Here is a 20,753-nt window from a genome sequence, read left to right as displayed (position 1 = left end):
TCAAAGTGCATGGATTCCAGCACACAGCTCTTTGCTCATTTTGATGGAGTATGTGAATACAAAGTAGGATTTCAGAATCTCCCATATGGAGTTCAATTTCAAATTGAAGGGACTCTGCTCCTGGTCTGGGTCCTCAGATTTTGGAAGAAGGGCTGGGTGATGCTGCCGGAGGTTCTGCAGTGGGAAGGTATGAAAGGCACTGAAAAAGGTTTCCAAGAAGGGAAACACAGAGGGCAGCTGAAAATGGCTTTGCTTGCAAAGGTTTAACAAAGGATTAATTGCTTCAAGCATTGCCTTGTGGGATTGTGGCACTGTGACAGAGCTTTCATAGCTGGACTAGAACAAACACCCTGGGTTGTCTCTTCCAGATTTTTGTACTAACAGAGGCATAAAATGCTGGAAAAAAAACTGCACTTGGATAGGAAAGTTGTAAAACAGAAACTTCCTTGATGGGAAATAAGATTTATGGGAAGTGTGGCTGTGAGATAAAGAAAGGAGGGGAAAAGAGAAAGAACACTGGGCATTTTCCTGTCACTTAACACCAAAGGAAGAAAGGTGGGGATTAAGCTGAAGACGGCCACGGTTAGTTAAATCTTATCATTCACATATTGCCTAGAAAATGTCATCCGCTGCTGTCCTGATTATTCCATATTTGGGCTGTCTGGCATTCAGCGACAAGTCATTAGCAAGATAGAAATGCTGCTATTGCAGTACAGTCTGAACTCTTTTGGAAAAAGCTTGCAAAACAATGAACAGCACAGAAAAAGTGAGCAAGATGTTCCTATTTCCCTGGGCTCAGCAGAGAGCGAAGGAATATGATACGAAGCTGAGATAACTCGAACCCACTTCAAAACCTATTTAAAAAATAAAATAGCAAACACTCTTCTGTACAAGAATCCTAGGGTTAGGATTTTATTGTGAGGATGCCGTGCTATTTTTTTTCTGATCTGTTGTTGGAGGTCAAGCAGAGGGGACCAAAAGGCAGATCCAGCCACGGTCCTTACAGCAGGACGTGAGAGTGTTCTCTGTCGTCGATTCAGCATGTGCAGGCTCAGCTGTCGTAGCCTTTTACAGCAGGAACTGCCTGTACCACACGTGTAGCTGCCTGCATTCCCAACAGCAGCCCCCCCACCCCGGCGCAGCCCAGCGCTCCTCTGCGCACAGTGGGCTGCCGTTCCTCGCGCAGGAGGTGCCAGCGAGTGCGCTTTGCTGCGATGTGGAGCCGGCTGCCACCTGAAGGTTCACCCGCTGTTTTTTTCTGCACTCATCGGCTCTCAGCTGTCCAACGCGTGTAAACCGGCCACAGAATCCGGGTTTGGGGGCTGCGCGTCTGCCACGAGGGTCAGCTGTCGGGGAGGACACGGCTCGGAGGAGCCCTCCAGCTCCCAGTGTCAGCGCTGTGAAGGACGGGCCGGCGGCGGCACCCAGCTATTTATACCGCGGCAGCACGGCGGGCTCTGCAGGTGGAGCTGGGAAGCCGCGTGCCTGCTAACGATAGACTGCCTGCATTCCACAGCACGATGGCAGAGCCGTGCTGTCAGCTGGGTGGCACCTACTCACTGTGGCGGCTCCTGAGCTCCAGCCAGACCGTGCTTTCATCCCCAGGAGCCGTGCGGGCCCTCGCTGTGCTGTACAGCCCTGCCGAGGAGCCGAGCAGCCACAGGCCCTGAGCTGCTGCCTGACCCATGGCCAGACCGGGCTGAAGCACAGCAAGGAGCAGGATCTCTGCTTTCTTTCCACTTGTGCTTAGGCCAAATTGCCTGGCAGCAATATTGGTGGGCTAATTATCGTGCTGGGCATCTTCTTCTGCATGCAGAACGTCGGCTTGGTGCAGGCCCCAGGCTGGTGTCCTGTAGCACAGAGGCTCTGCGAACTGCAGGCAGGATGGCAGCTCTCGGGTGTTGCTGTCAGTTTATCTGCAATGGGTCTTCTGCACAGGGAGAAAATTCTTTCGGTGGCTATGCATGCTTTGCAAATAATAAGCCATCTTAGAGTGACTCAACCGAGGAGCAATATAAATATGTGAAAAGGTATTTTAAGCTGTGTCTGCAAATCTTTAAATTGAATGAGCTTGAGTGTTACATTTGATCCAGTAATCACGCCAAGTCTCATTAAGGCCAGAACGTAAGCACAGTAAGTGCAGGTTAGGACCACTTTATATTTGACTAGATATTTTCCTGAGAACTGCCTGACCCAACTGTGTGACAGAAGCTTTCTTTTTTTTTTAAATAACTTTATGAATGCTTGCTGGCATGGCAAACCACGAGAACAAGATACAATAGCCTCTTGGTATAAATCTCTGTTAATGAGATCAGGACTAGAAACTTCATTGTTCAACCCGCATTCTGTCTGAACGCAATCTGCTTCTCAAATTATAAATCAGGGGCAAGACACTGTACCATTGTGTAACCCTACACCCTGGCTCTGGAATGTTTCCTAGTCACAAGGGGATTGTCATCGTTTCATTTATGAAAGAGCTATCAAACAGGCTTGGGCCATGTTTGGTCTACAAAATCCCCTCACATGAAGACAGATCCCCCCCTCCCTTCCAGCAGGGTATTTGTGCAGAACAGCACAGAAGCAAGCATTAATCACATGCCACATCCTGGAATCTAAAGAGGAGAGGAAAAAAAGTTATCATCTGTCTCACTGTCACAAGCAGCGCTAGCTACTGAGAACTAAGAATTTATTTATGCATGTCATATACACATCCATCCCTCTAGGAAACACCTTATACATACTTATAATAAGATCACTGAACTGGAAGGTTTAGTTGTGCCTGCAAAAGCATATTGTGTGTGAAGACAGTGCCATCCCACAGGCCCTGCTTCAGATAGGAGATCCCTTCTGGAGGGCTCAGTCCACCAGCAAGAGACCTAACCGCAGGCTCCAGATGGTGCAGCAATTTTGAGAGGTGCAAAGGACATAACGGTGTGCACGTTTTTATCCAGCCTTCTAACAACTCGAGGGAAAGAAGAAAGACTTAATAATGGTTACTGGGTTAGATGTTGCCTAGGAAATCCCAGTGTCACTCTTCATGTCCACTGAACGCAGGCTGTTAAATGCTTACCCTAAACATACAATCTTTCTGGTCAGCCAAACCACCTTTTGTTTCTGATTGGACTAAAGCTACAAGAACACTGTCCAGGAAGGAAAGGTTCAGCCAGAGCAACCTGGGATCTGCCTCCCTGGTTCTGCAATATGGAAAAAGGTCTGTGTGCGTACCGTCCTTCCCTCCAGACACCTGCTGCCTGAAACCACACGGTTCTGCCCCAGCTGCTGAGCACTGCTGGTACTGCCACAGCAGTACAGTGCATCTAATTACAGCCTGAGCCTCCAAAAGGGACTGTGGGCATGGGCTGGCCAGAAATACTGTGGTCAGTGGTGCAATGTGAATAACTATGGGAAAATAACTCCAGCAAACCGACCCTATCATCTCTGAAGGCTGTGTTCTCCGGTGCCCAACCCTCTGCCTACAGCAAGAACAGAAACTCAGATCTCTTGAGAAGGCAGCACAAATAATTGTTGCTTTTAATCTGAGAAGTCAGCAGGGGAAATAATTTCCATTGACAAAAGATGACCAAAAGATTTAAATGGACCTGAAACTATACATTTCCACATAGCCTCCAGATGGTCTGCTTAAGTTAAATTTAGTTTCAAAACCTTGTCTAGAAGTGTGGAAATAGACTTCTACATAAGAGAATTTTAAATGTTCTCATTTATATTTTGTTTGACCAAAACTCTTTGCTAAATGTGAAGTAATATTTTCACATATTTCACTTCGCTTAATGGCACAGATCTTCAGTGGCCATCAACTAACAGACAATGGTCCATGCTGTTGGTGCATTTATCTAACAGTGTAAAGCATTAAAGAGATTCAGCATCTTCTAGCATCGCATTCCAACACCAGTAGGAAAGACTAAATATGAACAGACACTGAAAAATGGAAGAAAGGCAATTTGCCCCTCTTCTTCCCTTCCCTCCCACTCCCCCCCCCCCCTTCCTCTCATTCTCTCCACTCCTCTGCTCTTTTCTATTCTTCATCCTGCCACCCTGAAAGAGCATGACTATTGAATGCAGATTAAATATTAAAGCAGAACAATTCCTTCCTTTTCAAAACAAACACAAAACTAATATATACAATTATAGAGAGATTATATGTAATTTCTGTCACCCACAGTTACTTCTGTCACCTGGATCACTGCCACCATTGTTGCTGGCTTGAGATTTTTATTTAATATTGAAGGAATCCTGCAGCTACAATTTGAAATACAACTCCAAAAGCATTGTGGAGTCATCTCTGGTTAGATGGAGTCATGTTCATGCTGGGTGAATTCTCATATAAAAGTAATGATTTTAGAGCAGGAATCGTTATGAACCACTCTATTATGAATATTATGATGAGAATGATTACAGAATATGGAACCTCTTGCCTACTTGCTTGAGCAGATTGATGTGTTTCAGTGCATTTAATGACAAACAGGTCTAATTATTCCCACATACCGACAGCCACATTTTCATTGCTGCTCCCTGCACCCAGCCTGCCCAGAAGTTTTCTGATTTCTCTTCATGCACATTGTCATTCTGGCTTTTTTTCTGCAGACTTCAACAGCACCAGTCATGTAAATGCAGCTTCCAGTGGTGTCTTTTAGTCTCAAACATTTTGAGGCACCCTTGGTCCCAGCAGGGTGTAGTTACAGCAGCCAGAGGCCTTTCCCACCCTGTTAAAGTGCTCAGACCCGTCGCCTCCTCCCACTCCAGAACCCGGCTGCAAGTGCTGGAGCAGGGGGTGGCATGGAGATACACAGGATGCTCATCCTCTTCTGGGCTTTGGAGGGTGCAGCGTAGGAGGTGGAGCAGAAGGAGACTTAGGCCAGGTGCTTTTGTGCCCTACAAATCCCTGGTGGGTATCAGGATTTGTCACAGCCAGGCGTGCCTGGGCAGTAGCATTTGTAGTACAGGGCGTAGGTCGATCTGAAAGCAATGCCTCCTATTTATTTCCATAGAAACTAGAACAGATACAAAGAGCACAAAAATGGTATTTGATAGAGCAAATTCTCAGTTACCAAACACTTCTTTTCAACATAGTCACTGCTATTAGAGGGAGACTGACTGTAAAGTGGCAAATTTATTTCCAAAATGAGAAGATTCCTGTGAAATGTTGAGGTTCACTCTTACAAATGGCAATTAATTTTGAGCTTCATCTCTGCTGTGGTCACTTAATGTGACCTGTTGGACTTCAGCCTTTAGCTTAAAGTATACTTCACCTCAGAGCAAAAGATAGTACTTGAGGATTTAAACGTGTTTTAAAGACATATTTTTGTTCTGTTTTTTTTTTTTTTGTTTGTTTGGTTTTTTTTTGTATGTTTTCATGCCAAAATTTGTTTGTAGAAAGAATATGGACTAATTTCTATATAAAGCAGTGAAAATAGCAGTCAGAGTGAAGAGTTTTAGGAAGAAATCTAAGGTACCCAAATTTTAATGCTCACGTTCAAGCCAACCTCACTGATTTTAGCGTCGTTACTTTTTCTTCATACTTGATCAATACAATAGTCTGCTTTTTAAAGTAATTCTGTGCAATGTAAAGAAAGCCTTAAATATCAGTCTGAAGGGTAATCATCGATTGATGGAAGGAAAAGGATTTGTTGGCTCTTCCCAAGTGCTCAGAATCCAGCAGCTGCCTCTGGGCTCACTGACTTAATGCACATTCCTTGGTTCTGAGAGTCACGCTGCTCAGACACCTAAACAAAAACTGTAATATTGCCAAAGGAATCAAAGCACTCTAAGAAACAAAGCTATCGTCTTGGAGGAGAACTCTGTAACCCTAAATCGACCATCCTACTTGAAAGGATTTTCCTAGGAAAATACAGGCACCTGTTTTTGACAAGTCTTTCCCTGTAATTAAGAGAGGAAGCTGACGCATGGCCTCTGCTTTTGCCACCTAAACCGATTAACAGCAGAAGGATCCTGGCTGAGCTGGCATTCTGGCCTGCTGACTAGCAGAGTTGGTTTTGATCCATGGTCTCTGGTATTCGGATTATTTGCTTTCCCTTTCTTAATCTCTGTGGGGAAACTTTCCCTCACTATTTAAATATTAAATCCTCACCATGCTGGAATGTTGCGGTATAGTGCATACAAACAGAGATGTAAGGGCTTAGCTTTTAGAGTGCAAACCAATTCTACAGTCAAACTCAGAAGGCCTTTGTTTGTTTGCTTAGAGGGTACACAGATGTCTTCAGTGGGGAATTTGACATGTCCTTGAGCACCAAAGGCCCAATAAGCAGTAACACACATCACAACCCTTTAGGCATATGGGCTCCAGCTTCCCCTTCTGGCCACTGGGACAGGACAAATGACAGTGGCAACCATAAAGGGACGCCAACTTTCAGCAGTTTTGATGTTTAAATACAGTTTATCTTAAGAAGGTCCATATTGAATTCATCCCCTTTCATGTCTGTCAGATTTTCTCCCCTGACTCACTGCAATGCTCAGGTACAGGAGAAAGGTAGCAGGATTCCATTCTTCAAAGTGCTATTTACAGAAAACCAATTTTTCCATAAACATTTGTTGTCAAATTTCTGTTGCTATTTCTACACATGCAGCTAGACTTAATTTTGGCTGACATCACTCAATAGGAGATAGTTTGAAAAACTGTCTGTTGTAAGGAAGGGCATAGTGGTTCTTATCTCCATTTTATGGACTAGTTCCCTCCTAAGCAATGGCAGCACTAGTTAAAGATACTGATGTGATGATTTTCCCCATGTCATCATGGGGCATTATAAAGTTTGAAAAAAAGTATTTTCACCAAATATTATTTGATTATCTTCTTTTAGGAACGTGAAATCTATCCAGGGAAATTCTTCTGAATTGTTCTTCTGAGTGCAGGTTTTCATGGTTGCAGTGGTACCACAGAATCACAGAATGGCTTCAGTTGGAAGGGATCTTAAAGATCATCTAGTTCCTACCGCCTTCCGTCAGCGGGGTTGCAGTACTGTGCCCACCAATGAAATACAGCTCTTTGAATCTCCTATACACATTAACGAAGGTTAGGAATAACACTGAGTAGCATTTGGGGATCTACTGACAGAAACAAGTCCCAAATCCCACAGTTCCTTCTGGATAGATACAAAAGGAAAATCAGACATCTGATAGGGAATTATAAATCCAGAGCACCACTAAATTGCTTTTGCTGCTGCTTGCGGCTGCTTAGCAGCTTAGATCTGTTGGCTGATTCTGTTCACTGCGTGTACTTTTTATAGCTTTTGCAATGTTTGCTTTGCACTGAAACAGCAGAGGTAGAGCAAAAGAGAGGAGGTTAAAAAGTTACTGCTCCTTAAAAATTAACAAACTTCACAGATTTAGGTAACATGCTAGTTACTTAACAAAACGCCTGCGTTGTAGAACTGATGGAATAATGCAGACAAGTTCAAAGGGATCTAGATAAGCAGGATCACTGGGCTGAGGTGAACGGGATGAGGTTCAACAAGGCCAAGTGTCAGGTCCTGCGCTTTAGCCACAACAACCCCATGCAGCATTAAAGGCTTGGGGACAAGTGGTTGGATGACTGTGAAGAGGAAAGGGACCTGGGGGTGTTGGTTGATGCTCGGCTGAACATGAGCCAACAGTGTGCCCAGGTGGCCAAGAGGGCCAACGGCATCCTGGCCTGCATTAGAAATAGTGTGGCCAGCAGGAGCAGGGAGGTGATCATCCCCCTGTACTCAGCACTGGTGAGGCTGCACCTCGAGTGCTGTGTTCAGTTTTGGGCCCCTCACTACAAGAAAGACATTGAGGCTCTGGAACGTGTCCAGAGAAGGGCAATGAAACTGGTGAGGGGTCTGGAGCACAAATTCTATGAGGAGTGGCTGAGGGAGCTGGGATTGTTCAGTCTGGAGAAGAGGAGGCTCAGGGGAGACCTCATTGCTCTCTAGCTGAAGGGAGGTTGTGGTGAAGAGAGGTTTGGCCTCTTCTCCCAGGCAATGAACAGGTCCCGAGGAAATGGCCACAAGTTGTACCAGAGGAGATTTAGGTTGGATGTGAGGCTTTTTCTCTCAGAGAGTGGTCAGGCACTGGAATGGCTGCCCAGGGAGGTGGTGGAGTCGCCGTCCCTGGCAGTGTTCAAGAGGCGCCTGGATGAGGAGCTGTGAGATGTGGCTTAGTGCTTGTGGTGGCAATGGTAGTAGGAGGATGGTTGGACTGGATGATCTTGTAGGTCGTTTCCAACCTTGTGATTCTATGATTCTGTGATTCTTTAAGTTTATCAGCAAACACAACAAATCTGTTGATGCGTTAATAGTCACACTACAAGTAAACTTAAAATCAAGGGACCAATGTACAATCTACCAGTCCAAGAGTGCCAAAACAGAACTGCCCTCCAAAATAACCACTTACAAAGATAACTGCAAGTGGACCAAGCTCTGCAGAAGGTCACCTGGACATGTTCTTAGAATCTGTATGTCCTTATGCAGGATATATTCGTACTTGGCTCCATCTATGTATGTTAAGATCAGGAATGAGCCTCAGCTCTTAGTCTGTTGTCCCCGCTTTTGGTGCTTGTTACTCCGCTAGCACAGAGACTGTGTAACGTGTAACAAAGCACGTGAGGAAAACAGAAAAAAAAACCCTTTTGCTGAAATACGATGCTGAGGGTACAGTCAGCTTGAGAGCCATCACATGTGCCTACTGAATATAGGCAACAGACAGCACACAGCAATTTGCAATGCTGCCGCCAATATAAAGAGCAAAGGTGAAACTTTAGGCATTATTGACTGACAATCAAATAATTTGACGATTTATCACTTACAGCTGTAATAAAATATATTAGGAAATCTTAAAAAAAGAACACCAGGAAATTGGGAGAATAGTTTACACATAATCTTAGTAGCAATTTTTTCCCCTTTTTTTAATTATGGTTATAGGAAATTTATACTACCAATACAAATGCTGAAAATATGAGAATATTTTCATTCTTTTAATATGCAGTACTTCAAATTACAGTTCAAAGTAAAATAGACTTATTTATCCTAAAATGCTTACCAATCAATTAAAATTTATTGTTTAAATTCCTGCATTCATCTTTATTCTGTGCCTAATTTTACAGTGTCAAATAATATACAGATGAAATATTAAAGCTGCAATATCCCAGAGCAGCTTGTTGAAAACAGTATTTCCTGCACAGCTGCTAGCTGATGTATTCTGGTACTGCTGTGAGGTTACTGCAGTATTCACCAAGGACGAGGAAATAAACTGCCAAATACTCTATAAGAATGGAGAATGATGAGAAATACAAATGTAAAAACAGAAAACAAGAAACCTCCTTTGATGATATTACGTGATCTGTTTTCAATTACACATGAACAACTGTCCAACCTCTGGATTTAAATGCTGGCTTTACAAGGCATAATGCTATTCAGATGAACATCCATTCTTTATCTGGATGCTCTGAAACTAAGCTGAAAAAGATGGTCCTCACAATGAAGAAAAAACTGAGAAATTCCATTGCTTCTCATAGCATAAGAGTAGACAAAATCTCAGTTACCCGTTTTCTGCAGCTGGGAGCTTGCACAGCAGAAGTTCACTCGTCATCAATAGTTCCAAGCCAGTACTTGAGTACTGCTTCTGTATCTACAGGTAGACACAGATGTTTGAATGCTGAAGTACTTTTACACTCATACACACTTGTTGAGAAAGAAGGCTCTTAAAGATCCATCGGAGAACTTCGAGAGACTGGGCAGCCTGAGCAGTACTTAGTGTTTGTATCTTATTCCTGCAGTCATGTAGCTGACGAATTTGTGGGAGAAAGCCTTGTCACAAATCAGCCATCCAAGTCTGACTACTGCAAGACAGGAAAATACAGTTGTGTGGAAAGCAGCCATTTTTTCTAAAGTAGGACAGGCTTTGAAAAAATCCCCAGAGATACCTATGGGCTCAAAAATACTTCAGTACAGGTCCAATAAAGGCAACTAAGCTACGTTAATTGCTGAAAAACACACTTTTTTTTTTGCTTGTTCAGCCATAAATTTGTAAGATAGGAGGCAGAGGAGGTGAAACTGAGGTTCCATTTCACATCTACTAAGACCCAGAAGCACAGAAATAACAGTGATTTGTGTGTACTTTTTACAGCCCCACTTTAAAAACAGGCAGCTGTTTTGAATTGGTGGCCCTCAAAACTTTTCTTTTTTTTTTTTTAGTTTCAAACTCTGAGAGCATTTTTTCTAATATTTTTTGTAACAATTTTTCCAGTACAGTATTTGAAGGATGTAAAAGTAAATTAATAAAGTATATGAAATTGATGAAAGACTCAACATGTGCCAGCAATGTGTGCTTGCAGCCCAGAAGGCCAACCATATCCTGGGTTGCACCCAGAAGCGTGACCAGCAGGGCGAGGGAGGTGATTCTGCCCCTCTGCTCTGCTCTCGTGTGACCCCACCTGGTGTCCAGTTCTGAAGCCCCCAACACAAGGACATGGAGCTGTTGGAGTAGGTCCAGAGGAGGGCCACAAAGATGATCAAAGGGACAAAATAAGCCATCAGGTCAGTTTGCAGGACAGTTGAACTAAAACAACTTAAACACTTACAAAAGGGGTGATTTTCTGTAAAACTCCTGAGACGGATGGATTTCTGGCCATGGCTTCTTGAACATCTAAAAATAGCATCAAAGTATATGATAAATTCTATTTAAAGCAAACATTAACATGGAAAAATGATTCCACCAAATATTCAGCACAAACGTTCCCAAGATTATAGAAATGTAGTTTAATAGAACTGTTCTTTCTTCCTCTGCTAATATCTGTTCAATATATGCCCACTGCTATTTTAAAAGATGTGCAGCTAGATACTGGTATCTGAAACATACTAACAAGTAAATAAATCAGCATGTCTGCAAAGAAATCCAGAGCTATGGGAAAGAGTGTGAGCTGCTCTAAGCTAGCAGAAAAAATTCTGGGCTTAGACTGGGCAGTGATTAGTTGTCATTCATCAAAAGTTACTGCGATGGAGCACAAGCTTGGGCATTTAATTTGGTAACAGATGAAAAACGTAGTCAAACATGTCAGGTACTTCACTTCCAGTTTACTTACTTAGAGGAACATACTTGTGCTTACATATCTAATAAGCCTACCTGTAAAATTCCGTAGCTTCCTATGACAAATTTTTCTAATAAAGCAAGCTAAATTTAAAATACATACATATGCATATCTCTTTAATTTGTGGTTATTTCATTAATAATCTTTAACTTCTTTCATTGTTTCTTCAATATTCCTTATGTACTATTCTTATAACTTTCAGTTTTACTTTTCACACTTCCTAAACTCCAGCTTTATTGCTTCCAGTTCCTCTGCTGAATTTACTTTTCCCTTTACTTTCTTATAATTTCCCTGTTATTCATACAGCAATTTCTTCTGCTTTTTTTCTTGCAATAAAGCTCATAGCTACTTTCTTAACTCGAATACATCATACCAAAACTCTTGTCTTACAAATGAAAGAATTCTTTACTTCTATTTGCTTCAAAAGAAAAGCAGTGAGGTGCGGTTTAATGAAATTCTGACCCACAGCCAGATGGGAGGAGGAATTGTCTGCTGCAGTTGCACAAAGTTTGTCAGTACTCACAAAGTTGTTTTCTCCTATGGTTGCATTTCACAGAAAAATGAAGTCTTTTTCCTCAAGGTCCAGAAACCCACTGTTTGATGTAGTGACAAATAGTGGGCAGGAGCTTAATGGCATAAAGTAAGCCCAGGTTTGGTATGATTCCGCTCAATAGGAACTACTGGGGTAAACTGGTTAACTAATGAAATTATACAGACTTTAAGAAAAATAAGTAGAATAGTAAAATAAGATCAGTGGACTTCAAAGAAGCAGAGTCTTGTAAACTTCCATAATTGGCAAGTGAAATTGTGTATAAAACAAATCCAAATAGAAAGGAAAGTCAGGAAGATTTGTCAGTTCCATAAAGGGCAAAAATGACAAGCAGAAGTTATTGCAATGATACAGAAAGCCATGCAGACCAATGAGGAGACTCCATGGACAGTTACAAGCTTCCCAGTGACCTCCAGTACAGGACCACAGAATCACAGAATGACAGAATATCCTGAGCTGGAAAGAATCCACAAGAATCACTGAGTCCAACTCGCGGCCCCACACAGGACCACATGGCTGAGAGCATTGTCTGAATGGTGCTTGGAAAGGATAGAGTGCACAGAATAGAGAAAATGTCCATCTACTGAGAATTTGTATCAAAGATCTGCATGACCAGAGAATCACTGAAGTTGGAAAGGACCCTCAAGGTCAATTCCAACCATCCACCTAACGCCACCAAGTACACCACTAAACCGAGTCTCCAAGCAGTATATCCACACCTCCTAAATTTAACTCCAGGGATGAGAAGAAAAAAGATTTTATCACAAGATTCTTGTATTTAATCCACAATAACACATGACAACAAAATATAAAGTTACTTAATCACTTGATGTAGGGTTCTTTTTATTATTAAACTTACTTTGTAGCCTTCGATTGAGACGATCAAGAGACTGGAAAATCTTCTCTTCTTCTATTGAAAGTGCACCCATGCCAGGCCGTGGAGCTGTGTTAAGCAGTAGGGGCTGTCTGGCTGGTTGCACACTTCCCATGGCTGCCAGGATTTCATCTTCTGCAAGTGCTGTACTTGTAAGTTTTTCTGCCGTAAGAAACTGAGCAGTGCTTTCTGAAACTGATGAGATTACATGGTAAATGAGAAGAATGATGAGATTACAGAATAAATGAGAAGAGCTCATGACATTTAAATATACTGCTTGCTTTCATGAGTATGAGTGTCTGTGAAACAAAATTCACATTATAAAAATCAAATAGGTGGCAGTCAAGGAGCAAGATATGTTAGAAAATGATATAGTTAAGGTCATTAATGTGTCCTACAGTGGAGATCACTGGGGTGAGAGCGAGCTCTACTAGCCTTGCTTATATATGTGTAATGACAGCAACCAGTACCTGTCCATATTATACTGCCATGTATCATACACACAGCTATCCTGCAGTCAGTTAAATACAAACTGTAGGTTGTAATGCATTTATAGAACTATTAATGTCATGACACGTGATGCCATATCTTATGTTTCTCTGAAAAAATTAGACCTAGACAACAAACCACCTTTCTTACTTTGAAGCACTGCTGCCAAGAGATGCTACAAGAGACGTTACACTATATTAGGTCAGTACTTCTTGTTTAGAAGTGATTGAAGAGAGATGTTACTATACCTTCCTCAGCCTTATGGGTGCCATTCATTTTTTGTGCTGGATCAAATGCAGACTGAACAGGACGCAGGTGGGCGGTACGTAACAAATTCTATCAAAAATATTTTCAGAGTTTTAAAAATGTAATTTAAGGTACCAGTAATTCTTTCTGACCATTTTAATTTATTACTTCATATTGCTAGATGTTTTCAAGTGCGAAAATATTAGTATATACTAATACAGTAGATGTACTGTAATTGGTTTTATTACTTTTATTAATTGTGATGGCAAGCTGACTTAACACATTGATTCAAAATTCTGTGACATAGAACAAATATTTGATATTCCTGAAATTCTTTCAATTTTGAGGGTAAAAAAACCTTTTTTTTTTTTTTTAATAGTATCCAATATTTACCTGTGTGTGATGAGCAGGCTTCCATCGTTTAGAATCTACAGTTTGCCTTCTCTGTCTTGTAAAAGCTCTGTGTTTGTTTTCAAAGCTGTTAAAAATCTGCCTTTGTTTTGTAACAGGAACAACACCTTAAATAAGATGCATGCAGAAATAACATAAAAAAAATGTAAAAACATGATAAAGATACTAGAAGCAAAACTAGTGATGGTGGGTAAATTTCTGTCTCAAAGCTTCAGAGTTCACCTTACGTATGCTTACAGCATATCTTGCTGAAAGTATTTTCTTAATGTGAAGAGAGAAACAGACAAGTCTAAAGCATGTTTAATTTCATCTTAGGATAATACTATAAAATCCAGATGTAGAATAGCATGCACTCTGTAGTAGTTTTCCTCAAATAGGAAAAGACCTGACTTAGATATTGAACCTCAAATTTATCTCCATTTTGTCAGTGCATTTTCAAAATTTAGCAATCAGGTTTCAAACTTAAAAATTAAGTTTTAAAATAAATTTCCATGCATACAAACTGGGGATGTAAATCATTATTTCCACATGCAAGTCAGGATCTGCATATTCAAGGATACATTACAGTCTCATTAGTAAATATGGTTACTTGATTTTTACTTGGAAATATAAATTAACTATTTGTTCCTCTAATATCATGTGCAAATGAATGTACAAATCTCATGAGGAGCAGCTGAGAGAGCTGGGATTGTTCACTCTGGAGAAGAGCAGGCTCAGGGGAGACCTTATCACTCTCTACAGCTGTCTGAAAGGTCGGCCTCTTCTTCCAGGAACAGCAACAGGATGAAAGAGGATGGCCTCAAGTTGTGAGGGGAGATTCAGGTTGGATATTGAGAAAAGTTTCTTTTCTGAAAGAGAGAGGCATTGGAACAGTCTGCTCAGAGATGTGGTGGAGACACCATCTCTGCAGGTGTTGAAGGACAGAGAATGTAGTACTTAGGGACATGGTTTAATGGACAACACTGGTGGTAGGTGGGTGGTTGGACTACATGATCTTAGTTGTCTTTTCCAAGCTGAACAATTCTATGATGCTGTGACTCTATAAACAGAAGTTTATGATTAGGCCAAGAGGTCTTTCAGTGATTTTAACAGAATTTTATTTCTTCACTTGTTATTATAGCGATATTTAACAATGCAGAATTCTTACTGTTTGCCTGGAAAAAGCCCCATTTGTTCATCCTAGAAGAAACTTTGAAACAAGTCTTCTGGCTGCTGTCCCCAGTGGGAATATGGGATACAGGAGCTTTACAGGGCTGGCATTTAGTTGGATGTGAATTGTTGTAATGTGACATATGATGTTGAGTGATACCTGAAAAGAAAGAGAAATGTAATTGTGTTACATTGTATGCAGGCAGAAATTTAACAATTAAAGAAACCTCTTGTTATATTAGTAATCATGTGATCTTTTCCTGAAAAATAAATTCCAAAGTTACTCTATTGATGCACATCAATCTTCAATTGAATCAGTTCACAAGGCATAGTAGGTCTGTGACCAGGAAATAGTCATGTAGGAAATTTAATTAAAAATATAATAAGTAATAATATCTGTAAGGGCATGAGATACTGAGATATACCTGTTTATCTGCAAGCATGTGAACTAGGGCCAGTATTATCATACAATCATAGACTCATTTAGTTTGGAAAACACCTTCAAGATCATTAAGTTTGTCATTAACCAGTCCTACCGAGTCTCATCACTAAATCGTGCCCCTTATCATGCCCTCAAGGCATTATCTGTCTCAGGCTAAATGCTAAACACATTTTCAAACCTTACTGACTGAATATTAAAGAACTTAAAATAATTCTCGCGTTTAGCAACAGAGAATAACTCGTGTCAGTCAGGAAATACAGATTTTAAGCCTGGAACCACAATACGAGGAAGATCCCCATGTACAGCAATTTTATTTACTCATCTTGCTCTCACTTTCTGTAGCCTACATGTGGGCACACACTGCAACAGATGACATTTTCTTATGTCCTCAGAGACCCCAGTGAGCTCAGCAACAGTGTCACAGCAGACAATTTACTCAAGAGCAAAGCAGTATTCATTCTCATAGCAAGCACTTCAGGACAAAACTCACGGTGATCCATGTGCATTTGCAGGCAATAGAAGAAATAATAGCCAGCCATTAAGAGTAATTTAGCGCATTTAAATAAATAAAGCTTTCAAACCACAAAATGTAAGCAGATACTGAGAAAGGGCCACCCGCCTATACCTTAACGAGAGGTTTCTCAGCCCCTCCTCTAACAGAGCTGGAGCTCAGTGACACCGGGACCGCTCAGTGATCTGATGTGCAAATCAGGGCATCACCTCTGCTCCAGGCCACGTATGGTAATGGAAGGCTTCATTCATTTCCAACGTAAAATCAAACAGGTTAACTTAAATCACGCATAGTTAAGATCATCTCTTTGCCTTTGAACTGAATGGACAAGGAGATAAAATTTCTCATTCCTCATCTCACTTCCTTCAGGCCAAGAATATTCATCTAGCTCTGTTCCCATCGTTAAAACTATGTGTTTACTGTAGATAAAATGAGAAACTTAGTTTCTTAATCCATGGGAATCCTAATTTTGCTAGAAAGTGTCTCTGAGCTGCACGCCGATCACAGCACGGCACCGGCTGGTGCTGCGGGCCTTTCGGGAGCCGGGCCCCAGCTGCTGCCACCAAGAGGAAGCGCAGCAGAGCGCAGCGCACATCGCAGGCAGAAGCTGCCACAGCTGGGCTGCAGGGGAGACAGAAGGGAAACTGCAAGTCTGAAACAGTTCTGAAATGTAGAAACCAAGAGATGAATCTCCCACGGCTTTTCTTCACCTTCCCCATCACTCTCTGCAGCACATTGTTCCCAAGGTAATTCTTTTTTTTTTTAAATAAAATGTGAGACTGGTCGTAAAATTTCTTAATTTTTGTAAATCCGTATTTTAAAATTCTTTACAAATCAGACGTTTTGCAAAACAGCAGCAGTTGTCTGGTAGAAGCTTTTAATTTTTTAAGTTTATATGTAATCTTTTTGAGCATTAATCATACTAATGAGGGCAAGATGTAATGATTTTAGGCATATACAGTGTCAGCATTATAAAAGCAAACAGATGTGCACTTCTTTCACTCTCAGCTGGCAGTGGCTGTCAGACTGCAAGCTGTGGTTCCCAGTTATCACAGAATCATTCCTGAGCTGAACTGGAAGGGACCCATGAGGATCACTGAGCCCAGCTCATGGCGGCACACAAGACAGCTAAAGATCACACCGTACGAGTGTTATCCAAATGCTCCGTGAATTGTGGCACTGGGGCCGTGCCCACAGCCCTGGGCAGCTGTTCCGTGCCCACCGCCCTCTGGCGCAGCCCCTTTCCCTCACCCCCAGCCGCCCTCCCCTGACGCAGCTCCATGCCGTTCCCTGTCGCTGTCACACAGAGCAGAGCTCAGCGCTGCCCTCCGCTCCCTGTGAGGAGCTGCGGCCGCCATCAGGCCTCCCCTCATCCTGCTCTGCTCTGGGCTGAGCACACCCAGGCACCTCAGCCGCTCCTCATACGCCTTCCCCTCCAGGCCATTCCCCATCTTTGTAGCCTTCCTTTGGACCGTCTGTAATAGCTTTACATCCTTTTTGTACTGCGGCATCCCAAACGGCATTCAGTGCTGGTGGTGAGGCCACACGAGTGCAGTGCAGGGTGGGACAGCGGCACTCTGCCCTGGCACCGCACGGTTTGGTTGCCCATCCTGGCTGCCAGGTCACTCTGCTGATTCCTATTCAACTTGCTGTTGACCAAGCCCCCCAGATCCCTTCCAGCAGGGCTGCCCTCCAGCCTCTCACCCTCCAGTCTGTATGTACAGCACAGGTCTCCCCTTCCCAGGTGGAGAATCCAGCAGTTCCCTTGTAAAACTTGCTTATAAAAGCCCACTTCCTCTTATTTCATTATTTAGACCACCTGTCACGTCTGCTCATTACTCAGGATCTCAGGGAAACAACTTCATTTAATATTGTAAAGGACTTATAAAAACAAGGATCCACATTCGAGAGGCCCCTGGGCACCACTAGAACAGAAATGATGACAAATGGCAGAAATCTGTTAAAGCTGGCTGCTTGGTGTGAATGGATGACAGGCTGAGTGTTTTAACTGAGAACCAATCTGTGCAATTTAAAAATCTGTTCTTATGAATGTCCCCAACCCACAACCATCACTTTTACTCAACTCAAAAAATCAGAACTTTGTTTTTTGCCCAATTCTCTCCCCCGAAGAAGTGAGACTTTGTCTTCCCATGTCATGTTGTCAATATGAAAATTTGAGACTTCCTGTTTTGACCTTTTTCCACCTCAAAAAAGTGAGATCTTGGGTTTTGATGTCATGTTTCCAATGCTAAAAAACAGAACTTTGGGTTATGCCCAACACCAAAGATCAGAACTTTGGGTTTTACCTAATTCCCACCCAAATAAGTGGGATTTTGGGTTTTGATGTCCCATTCTCAATGCAAAAATGTGGGACTTACCAGCAGCTGGCTCCTTGGGAGTGAGGGCAATACACTCTCCTTTCCATGCAGTTGTTTCCTCAGCAGTTGGGATACGATCAAGATGCAGTCTGTTTTCTGTGTTAGCACATTGCTCAGCGCAGGTTACAGAACAGTGCTGGCAGCCAGTTGTTGGCCCACGGCTCACAGAACCACTATGTTTTGCCAGAGGTTCACAGGACGTGCTGCAGAAAGGTGTGGACAGCACAGTTGCCACCTCAGAACTACCAGTTATGCTCTCACAGCTTCCTGGTGTACTTTTATTTAAAATTTGATCTGCCAACAAAGCTTGCCTTTGATTTAAAGAGTTCCCATTTGTAGAGGTAGCTTGAGGACAGGAAGAAGGCAGGGGCTGTCTCGCAGCTGGGCTGGCTCTGGCTTTGCCATGTTTGCTTCCCGGCGCAGGTGCAGATGGTGGCTGAGGTGCCAGCATCCTCCCCTCAACTGCTTGGCCTTCAGTGGCTGACCGCAGTCGAACTGCAGTGCCAGGGCCTCTGCTGCTCCTGGGCGCAGAACATAACAGGTCTCTTATAGGTCTTGGTCTTCTGATTGTTTTTGCCTTATTTTTGTGTTGATTCTCTTTGTGAATTTCATCACTGTTACAACATTCTGGGGATTTGCCTTCTTCATGTTTTGATACCATCCAAACTTTTTTAGGACAAGAGGATCCAGTAGACATAAACGTATTTAGAGAGGTGCTTTCTTTATTTGATTTTGCAGAATTGACATTTGGTTTTGATATATGCAAATCTTTATGACGATTTTCTGTGCCCATGGTGTTTGAAGGGTGAGCACCCATACATGAATTAGCATAAGGACCATTACTTACAGTTTGAACACAGTGAAGCTGTGCAGAAGATATTTCACTGGTGCCCTCTTCATAGCGACTTTCATTATTTTTTGCTATTATTGGGTTAATTTGATCACACCATTTTAGCTTTCTACTGTTTTTTGTATTTTCTGCACTTTTCTTCTTACTTTTTGCAAGTTCTAAACTGTCTCTGATAGAAGACACAGGCTGAGTTCCAAAAACGATCCCGTGGTTCATAACCACAGCTTTAGCTTCCTTCTTTAAGATACTTCTGACTAGTTTTGCTCTTTTTCTGTCATAAATGTTGTTTTTCTGGGAGTTGTACTGTGCAAGAGTGCCAAAACCCAGCTCTGTGTCAGACACCCATGACATAGTTTCAACCACATTAGCCTTTTCTTTCTCTTTGTTATTCTGTTTCTTAACATTGCACAGAGCTGAGGCATTTGGTACATCCTGAAGCACAAATGATCCTTGATCAACGTCATCAATAGATTTAATGTTTTCTTCTTTTTTTTCAATCACTTTTCCTAAAGTATTTTTAAAAAAATCAATGCTGACATTTATGTCCTTTGGCACCACATCAGCTGGGCTGGAAATGCCAGAGAAACACCTCTGATTAGGAAGTAAGATTCTGGATGTTGCAATAGGTTCAGTGGAAGTTTGCACAGAATTACTTCTTTTTTGTGGGGTCATTTTAAAGCTCTGATTTTGCATCAGATCCTGAACTCTTTGTCCTGGAACAGAATCGGGGCTGGCCCAGGCTTTGCTAGAACTGAAAACAGGATTAGTTGCTAAAGTGCTATGAACTCCAGAAGATGAATCATTCCTCTCTTCTTTTATATTTTGCAGAAAAGGAAATGCTTTATTTATAGAGCTTTCTTGATTGCCAGAAGTAGAGAACTCTGCAACTTTTTTTCCAGATCTGTGAGAAACAGGTGGTTCCTCTTCTGTATCATTTGTATGTTCAGCAAGAGTAAGAACGTTACGTTTAGCTAAAAGGTCCTCAGTAGGTAAGTCATTGTGGTTGCTTTGGAAATCTAAATTTCTCTGACAATTATTTAGATGCAGGTTTTTAGAAGTATTTTGAGCTGCACAAAACGCATCATTACTCCTAATCTGTGACTTTGCTGGAATGTATGGGGCACAGCCACAACCTGTAGCCAAAGTTGATTCACTCGTTGGAGTGTAATTTCCGTTTTGTTCTCCGGCCTCAAGACTGTCAAGACTTGATAAGCTTTCTGAATCGTCTGTCCTTTTGACTTCTTTATGAAAATTCTGCAATACAGACATAAAACAGGACTGCTAAATTTATCAGAAATGCTTGCTGCTTTTTTTTTTTTTCCCACTTATACTAGCTTTTCATTAATGAGAGCTTAGACCAAAGCACAATCAATAGTGTACCAGGTGCTTTTATGACTTAAGGGCATAGCACCAAAACTTCCATCATGTCAAAATTTATCTGTGTTCAATTACAAAAGAAAATGATGTGCATTGTGGATCAAACTGAGACAAATGAGCTGCACAGTTCAACAAGTTTAATTGCATGTATTATATCAATTCTTCAATATAAAAATGGAATACTATTTGGGGAATCTAAACAAAACTACTGTTTCTGGATTATACTGTGATACGCAATGGTTCATATGGTCAGGATAAATTAATTCCAACATGCAAAGGAGCTTACAAAATGAAAGAGAATCCAAGAAAATAGAGATTTGTTATTGAATTTTCTCCAAACTATATTTTTTCTAGATTGTATGGCTATGTTTATTTTTATAAAGACTGCTGCAAGTG

General features: G+C 41.8%; 1 protein-coding gene across 1 annotated transcript in view; it reads right to left on the bottom strand.

The window, feature by feature from the left end:
- Nucleotides 1-8,988: 8,988 nt before the first annotated feature.
- Nucleotides 8,989-20,753, bottom strand: part of CEP126 (centrosomal protein 126) — a 36,369-nt gene continuing 24,604 nt past the window's right edge. The window contains exons 4-10 of the mRNA XM_052671397.1: nt 18,131-20,234; nt 14,798-14,959; nt 13,633-13,757; nt 13,242-13,329; nt 12,490-12,699; nt 10,574-10,638; nt 8,989-9,832 (exon numbers count right to left, since the gene is read on the bottom strand). Of these exons, the coding sequence (XP_052527357.1) occupies nt 9,830-9,832; nt 10,574-10,638; nt 12,490-12,699; nt 13,242-13,329; nt 13,633-13,757; nt 14,798-14,959; nt 18,131-20,234 (2,757 nt within the window). The 3' untranslated portion in view covers nt 8,989-9,829. The remainder of the gene's footprint in view (nt 9,833-10,573; nt 10,639-12,489; nt 12,700-13,241; nt 13,330-13,632; nt 13,758-14,797; nt 14,960-18,130; nt 20,235-20,753) is intronic.

This window comes from Tympanuchus pallidicinctus, unplaced genomic scaffold, assembly GCF_026119805.1.
Source record: "Tympanuchus pallidicinctus isolate F22 unplaced genomic scaffold, pur_lepc_1.0 scaffold11, whole genome shotgun sequence".
Taxonomy (NCBI): Eukaryota; Metazoa; Chordata; class Aves; order Galliformes; family Phasianidae; genus Tympanuchus; species Tympanuchus pallidicinctus.
The sequence above is the reverse complement of the archived record's forward strand: the minus strand, read 5'-3'. Positions and strand labels throughout refer to the sequence as shown.